General features: G+C 59.2%; 1 protein-coding gene across 3 annotated transcripts in view; it reads right to left on the reverse strand.

Annotated features, from left to right (window-relative positions):
• Positions 1-766: 766 nt before the first annotated feature.
• Positions 767-7,261, reverse strand: part of LOC108522636 (melanoma-associated antigen D4) — a 7,869-nt gene continuing 1,374 nt past the window's right edge. The window contains exons 2-14 of one of the 3 annotated variants that reach the window (XM_017862987.1): positions 6,889-7,129; positions 5,801-6,634; positions 5,186-5,389; positions 5,019-5,082; positions 4,745-4,824; positions 4,266-4,357; positions 3,559-3,638; positions 3,438-3,480; positions 2,984-3,046; positions 2,641-2,688; positions 1,925-2,039; positions 1,173-1,603; positions 767-978 (exon numbers count right to left, since the gene is read on the reverse strand). In XM_017862987.1, the coding sequence (XP_017718476.1) occupies positions 969-978; positions 1,173-1,603; positions 1,925-2,039; positions 2,641-2,688; positions 2,984-3,046; positions 3,438-3,480; positions 3,559-3,638; positions 4,266-4,357; positions 4,745-4,824; positions 5,019-5,082; positions 5,186-5,389; positions 5,801-6,634; positions 6,889-7,098 (2,274 nt within the window). In that variant the 5' untranslated portion in view covers positions 7,099-7,129 and the 3' untranslated portion in view covers positions 767-968. The remainder of the gene's footprint in view (positions 979-1,172; positions 1,604-1,924; positions 2,040-2,640; positions 2,689-2,983; positions 3,047-3,437; positions 3,481-3,558; positions 3,639-4,265; positions 4,358-4,744; positions 4,825-5,018; positions 5,083-5,185; positions 5,390-5,800; positions 6,635-6,888; positions 7,130-7,261) is intronic. The other 2 variants (XM_017862986.1, XM_017862985.1) reach the window with 2 other exon arrangements.

Below are 7,261 nucleotides of genomic sequence, written 5' to 3' on the forward strand. Positions count from 1 at the left end.
TGCCCTCACTGTCTTGTACCTGAAGCATGTGCAGCCCTACCTCAGACCCCTCCAGACGTCACCCAGCCCTTGAACACACCAGGACCTAGGTAGGCCTGGTGGTGTCCTCACTGGGAGAGCCCTGCTGCTGGGGGAGAAGGGCTGTGAAGCCCCAAACAGGCCGCCGTTCCATCACCGGCAAGGGGCTGTGTACGTGTGCACCGTGCGTTGTTTTTATTACATCCTGCTCCCTCAGCAATCACGGCCCACTACCGGCCTTCTACCCACTGGAGGGCTGCAAACATCACTGCGGGGCCCACCTCATTGTCTGTCAGACTCGGTACCGAGGATGGGGTCCTGAACTGTGTGGATGATGAGCCAAGGGTTCCAGAACATCGTCTCCAAGGAGGGGGTGTGGGAAGTGGATCCTGGTGAGAGCCTTGGACCCTGTCCCTCGGCGGGAGGGGCAGTGGCACCAAGCTGCATTCTTCCACCCAACCCCTGCTCTGCCCCCCCCCCCCGCTTGCCATGTCCCTGGGGCTGCTGAGCAAGGAAGGCTTGTAGAAAAATCACATAACCGTGAGCACTGGGGCCTCTCCAAACTCCTGGTCGCACACTCAAGTGTAACCAACCTCTGCACCTCCCAGCATCCCACCTGTCCCTGTGGGCCTTTTTGGCAGAGGTGGGGCCCACCTATCCCAGAGAGCCTGAAGAAATGTCCTTGCTACAAGCCCAAGCATGGCCAGGTATAGCAACGGGTGTGCAGGTAAAGGAAAAAACGTCCAAATTAATTTTGCAACTTTAATGTAACACTGATACCCAAAACATGAAAGCGCAAGGAAAAGCACAAAATGAAAGCAGGAAGAGCAAAGAGAGCTTCATCTTGCATGCCACCTCTGACTGACAGGAAGAAGCTGCCTAGGGTGCTGTGTCGAGAAGGAATCTGAGAGGAGGCACTCTGGCTTGGCCAGTAAGATCGCTGCAGTTCGTCAACGGTGCCTGTAAAAGCACAAGAAACCAAAGTGACAACGTCCATGGACACACGCGAACCAGGGAGGGATATACGTAACAAATAAGTGTCCGTCCATGCTGTTGCCGTTGCCCCCAACGCCCCCATCCCGGCCCTCCCTCTGACATCTCACCCCCCTCTGCAGCCCTCCTGCAGAGTCTCATTTCTCTGCTGAAACTCTTACTGGATCCAGGAGAAGAAGCTGGCGCCAGCTCTGGCGGCATTTCTGGTCCGGATGGTGGAGCTGGTGCTAGGGCCATCTAGGACGCTGGTGCTGGCCCCTCCATTGGTGCCACTGCTGACACCAGCTCTCCACGTGGCCCTCCTGTTGGCACGGTTGCTATTCAGAATGTACTGATGGTATCTGGCCCAGAAAGCAAAGGGGATCCTGGCCCAGGCGTCGCCAAAATCTCCGTCCTCATCCCAGGTCAGGAGCTCGACTTGTATGTCATCCCAGCTCCACCGTCCAATCAGAGCTTCGTCTCCGATATTCATCTGGGCCCTCATCTGGGCCCTGGCATGTTCCTCGGCCATATCCACATCCATTGTCTTGAAAGCATCATCCACAGCCTCCAAGAAATGAGCCTTCCATTCCCGGGGGTCTCGGTTCTGATTCTGTGGAGGAAAAGGGCAAGCATAGACACAGAGCTACCCCACAGTGGCTGAGCACCCACGGCCCGCCTCGCCCTGTCCCGTGTGCTTTGCGAAATGATGGCAAAATCAGGACCACAGGGATCAGGGACTCCTACTATCCTGTGCCAGACCTGGGATTTTACCCCATCTGTGACCTCGTGTAGGGTGCTCTGGTGCTTCTGTGAGTGTTCGGTACCCTCACTGGAATATGGGGTAATGGGAAGGAGGCCTTGACCAAGAAACAAGCAAGGTATGGAGAGCACCACCCCCAGTGCCGGGCACCCAACAGGGGCTCTCCCTTACCTGGGCGATGAATCTCAGGACCCTCATCTTGCTGGTCTCATGGCGGGCTCGCAGGCCCCAGAGGAATTCATACTCAGGTGGGTTGCTGTTAGGGATCTTCTTGTATTCCAGGTACCTTGGCATGAGAGGAAAGTAAACTTTGCTTCTAGCCAAGCAGACCTGTTGCTGAACGGATGGGTTCCAGGGGGCCCCTCCTCAACCCGATGCTGCAGCTCAGCTCCTGGAAGAGGACTGCCCTGCCCCTCCAGCCCTTCACTCATGCCCAAACCCACTCCCAGGACTTCTGCCTGCAAAAGTGAGGCCTTCAAAGCCTCTTGCCATTGGTCCTCCCCGGAAGCCATGCGGAGGTGCAGGGGGGCCACATGTGGGGCATTTGTCTGTAGCGAGGCCACAAGTTTGTGCCCCTCATCACAATGGCCCCAGCTTCCTGTTGGGTGTGTTGTAAACAGAGGAGCCATTCTTCAGGCCGCCTGCTCTGAGCACACCCCACCTTGAGGGTCTTGGCCACACCCCGGCGGAGCCCTGGAGAGGCCCACCAGAGGAAACGACTGGAAAGGAAGAAACAGTCAGCCAGGAGAAGCGTGCTCCAGGCATCCTCCTCAAGTCCTGACCCTTTGTTGGTGTGCATGCACGCCTGTGCGTTGGCAAGTCCTCCAGGGACAGGGAGAGGGTGGACCCTGGCCTGAAAATCAGGAGAGTTGGGCTGAGGCCCTTACCAGCTGGGAGCCATGCTCAGAGGCGTCCCCTCTCTGAGCTCCAGGTTCCTTAGGTGTAAACCAGGGGGAACTCTCGTGTCAGTCTACAGGGCAGGTGCTCAAGGAGATGGTGGCCGTTATCACACCCCACACCGTGTTCTCAGGTGACGTGCGCTCCCTTTTCCCAAGACCCCCCTGACCTTCGGCTCCCCACACGCTCGCATACCCCCACTGCCACTCACTCCCAGGCCAGAGGCACCCATCCCTCCAGTTGAAGATGTGGGACAGGGAACTGCTTTCTCAGCCAGACCAGCACACAAGGGATGCTCGAGTGAGAGTCGCAGTTAGCTCAGGTGATACTTACTTCTGCTTCACAAAGTCATCTGTGATGAGCTTCCTCAGATCGCCGAGGAATGGGTGCCTCACCCTGAGGGCAAGGAAAGGAATCCATGAGCAGAGGTGGTGGCAAGGGCCCTCCCTAGCATGACTATGACTTCCCAGCCCACGGGGAGTCGCCGTGGAGGCCTGGGCATGGAGCAGAGGCCAGACGACTGTTGGTCAGGGATGCCCCAGGTAGGGATTTGATGGAGCCCCTGACTCTGACTGTCTCTCTTAGATGTCATCTGGGGCCACAGAGCAGAGAGGGGGCTGAGCAGCGTCCGGCACCGCTTCCCCATCCGCCCCGGTGAGACCCTTTGCTCTCTACCGAGCCCAGGGCGCCCCACGCCCTTGCGCCAGACCACCAGGCTATTGCAATCCCAGGACCTCTTTGGCCAGAGGATAGCACCGAGGGGAGGAGCTGGAGAGGCCAATCATACCCAGGGCGCAGTCCCATCTTGCGTAGTGCCTCCCAGAGGACAGCTGCGAGGGGAGAGGAGGTACGAGAGTTTGGCACCCAGAAGATGAGATAGCCCCCCAGTTGCAGGTCCAGCCACTCACCCTCGCTGGCACGGTTGCCATTCATGAAGATGATGCCCAGAATCACCAAGAGGAGACTCAGCCTGGGAGTGTCCTTGGTTCTAAAGGTGTAGAAAGAGAAATCCTGTGTAGCAGCTATTTGCCTGAGAGACACCACCAGGCTCTCCCCACTAGCCTCTCTCAGGTTTCCCAGCTTGAGGGGAACTCTTCCCAGGACAGGCACGGTTCACTAGCTGCTGGCAGACCATTCGCACCTCCACCTGAGACTTAATCACCTCCTCTATAACATGGGTACTAACACTTCCCTGACAGGGTTCTGCAGAGGACAGGGCGAGGCAGGGAGCCGAAGCTCTGCAAATGGCAAACGTGTGTCCAGAGATGATGGCTCCAGACCTTTCCTGCCCCTTCCACATCAGGACCTACACTGAAGAGGAAGCTCTCCCCTAGGCCAGCTCTGCCGGGCCCAGGCCAGGCAGGCAGGAGGAAGAGGCAAGCCACTTCCCTCCGAAGCTTTGGGGGTAAAGCCCGGCAGCAGCTTGGGGAGACCTGACGGCAGCAAGGCCTCACCGCAGGCTATCATTCCTTTCATCCAGCAGTCACCAGGCAGCCCTCGCTGTGTGTGGGAGCCATGCACCGCACTCAAGCCCCATCTTCCTGCTTCACTGAAGGGGTGTGGGCAGGGAAGGGACACCACCGAGGAAGGCCACAACCTGCTTTCCCTTTCTTACTTTCCAAGGAGGCGAGCTGAGGAGTCCCGTGTGCAGACAAGAATATACAGGTGTTCTTCCTTGTCGATCTCCTTCAGGTGGATCCCAAACTTCTACATGGGGGAGAAAACAGAGTGTGAGATCCAAACCCCATGCTGGGCAACCTGCTGGCAGACAGTGATTCCCTGTTAGAACTGCTCCTCAGCAAGGAATCCAAACTCGTGAGTGAGGGCGGAAGAAGACAGCACACGGAGGACCTTCGCTGTGGGAGCTGATGCTGGCAGAGGCGATGAGACCCACCTGGCGAGATGGCGAGACACTCAGAGAGCATGAGAGAGAGAAGCCGAGGGCAGGAAGCATGAGTCAAACCACCAGTGCAGTGGAAGCTCGGAGTCGGAGAGGTTAGAGATGGCTCCAGAGACTGGGCCTTGAGGGGCTGCAGGGTCGCCCCACCCTATGCCCGCTCTTCCTCCACAGAGCTACTCCCATCCTGCACCCACCTTTTCCAGGGTGTACGTTGCTCGTTCAATGATCTCAGGGAAATGTTCATCATATTCTCTGATGACATCCTTCAGCATGTCTGCAGGAGGGGGAAGAGTTGGAGAAAGCACCTGGGCTGAGCAGGGGTCATAGAGCTGTAGCCCCTTGGTCAACCCTGCCGAGGGTGGTGCAGCCAGGACCCCGTCCTGTGGCGACAGAGGGGACCAGCCGCAGCACCCAAGCAAAGGGATGCCCACAGACTAGGGGATGGCGAAGGGGGCACAGGCTGCCTACCTGCGCGCTTGATGGGGATCTTCTTGTAGTCCTTAATCATCAGGTATTTAACCAACTTATTTGCCTGGAGAAGGAGGAACACGCGGGGAGGTCAAGGCATGGGTGAGGGCAGAGACATGGCCCACAAGGGAGGAGAGGAGGGAGATGGGGGAGGGTGGGCTTCTTACCCTCTCTTGCAGAAGCGTCACGTTGCGGGGCGGCAGGCACAGTACGTGCCTTGAGGGTATCTGGGACCTCGGGGCCACCGGGCGCCGAGGGGCCAACTGAGCCCGCACCGTCAATGAGGGCTGTGATGCTCTCCAGGTGGGTGGGACCGCAGGAGGCTCTCTCTCCTCCTCGCTGCTCTCATACTCATCATCCAGGTGCTTGGACTGTATCATTGGAAAGAGGAGAGACTCAGGGCTACCAGGCTCCCCGTGCCAAAGCGCCCCTCACGCACCTCACCCGTAGCAGGCTCTTGGAAATGAGAGCAGTACCAGCAGCGGCTGGCATGTGCTGCATGCTTACTAAGTGCCAGGCACTGAGCCAGCCTCTTCTCCCACCAGTCCTGAGGGTAGGGACTACGTGGAGTGAAAACATGCTCAGCAAACTTGTGTTGGAGAAACATGGACTAGCTGAGAGGAGAGGAGGGGAGGAGAGGGGAGGTGAGGAGAGAAGGAGAGGAAAGAGGAGAAGAGAGGAAGAAGGGGGAGAGGAGAGGGAGGAGAGGAGCAGGAAAGGGAGGAGAAGGAAAGGACAGGAGCAAGGGGGGGTGGAGGTGGCATGGGGCAGGGGGATCTCACCTTCTTGGTCCTCTTGCCTCCCATCCTGGCCCAGGGCTCAGCACTGTGCTGAGCAGTGGCAGCAGCTGCACCCTCCGGCTCAGGGATGCTCGTGGCCATCTTGGCCTTGGCAGCAGCTGCTGCCACAACGTTCTGAGGCTCCACCCACCGAGTCTTGGCCAGCGCCTTCCCTGACTTGGTGGTCTTGGGCCGGGTGGCTGCCACCTCTCTGCCAGGTCCAGTCTGGGGCACACCGGAGGCAGCACTGGGGCCCTCCGTGGCAGCCTCTTGGGCTGGGGCAGGTCTCTTGGGGCGGGGGAAGGCCATGCCACTGACCCCCGCCGGCTGAGTGAAATCAAAGACATCATTCTGACCCAGGAAGGCTGTGCTGGGCCGGGTGGTGTCCACCTCCCTGGCACACGGAGCCTGAGAGAAAGCACAGGCCCTACTAGGGCCCTCGGTAGCAGCCTCCTGGGCCGGGGAGCCTGTCTGGGACTGTGTGGAGGTTACCGGGGCCCCGGGGGCAGCCATCTCACTGGTGACTAACATCTGGGAGGTCTGCGGAGAAGCAAGGGGTGGCTCAGGGGTGGGCCCCTGAGCCTCGGCGGCATAGGTCGTGGGCTGGGTATCCTCTCCTGAGACCTGCGGTGTGGCCACCCGGTGGCTAGCGACCACCTGAGTGAAGGCGGTACGGGCAGCGGCGGCAGCGGCCCGAGCCGCACGGTTGGAGGCGGCGGCGCGGGCTACGTTGGCAGCACGGGCGGCGGTCTCATTGGCAAGTGTGTCCGGATCCAGTTGCAATGCCTCCACCAGGGTCTGGGCCAGCACAGGGTTTTCCAGTTCCCAGGGCTCATTCTGCAAGGCCAGAGAGAGGGGTTGGGGAAGGCAGGTCACTCGACGACACACTTGTGTTAGCTTGCCTGTGCTGGCCAGCCTCTTCCCAGCAGTCAGCCCTGAACACCCCAAGACCTTCCCAAATCCTCTTCTTCCGAGCAGGAGAGGAAAGGTTTGGGGAAGCTGGGCAGTCCTTTCCCACACAACCCTCCTTGCTCCCCACTCCTCCCTCCCCCATTCACAGGGGAAAGGCCCAGGCCAGCAGGTGGCCTCACCGATAAGATGCGAAGGCCTGGACCCAAGCTTCCGAAGGCTCTGAGGATATGGATGTCAAAGCTGGTGAGGGTGCCGTAGCCACCAAACGCACCGAATTCTTCATAGTCGTTGCCTTCAACCATCTCTTCCTCCCGGACTTCGTCGCTACCCTCATCCATGTCTTCAACACTGTAGTTTTCCGATTGCACGCTGAAGCTTCCCTCAGCCATGCTGCGGGTCCCAGGGAGATGAGAGCTCAGCCTGAGAGGGAGGGTGAAGCAGCTGCAGGGGGAGGGGGCGGGATCCACTGGGAGGCGGGATCTCTCGGGAGGTGAGGGGCGACAATCATCAGGTTACTAGGCAATATTAGGCAGTAGGGGGCGGGGGGGGGGG

The sequence above is a fragment of the Rhinopithecus bieti genome, unplaced genomic scaffold (assembly GCF_001698545.2).
Source record: "Rhinopithecus bieti isolate Rb0 unplaced genomic scaffold, ASM169854v2 scaffold_68006, whole genome shotgun sequence".
Classification (NCBI taxonomy): Eukaryota; Metazoa; Chordata; class Mammalia; order Primates; family Cercopithecidae; genus Rhinopithecus; species Rhinopithecus bieti.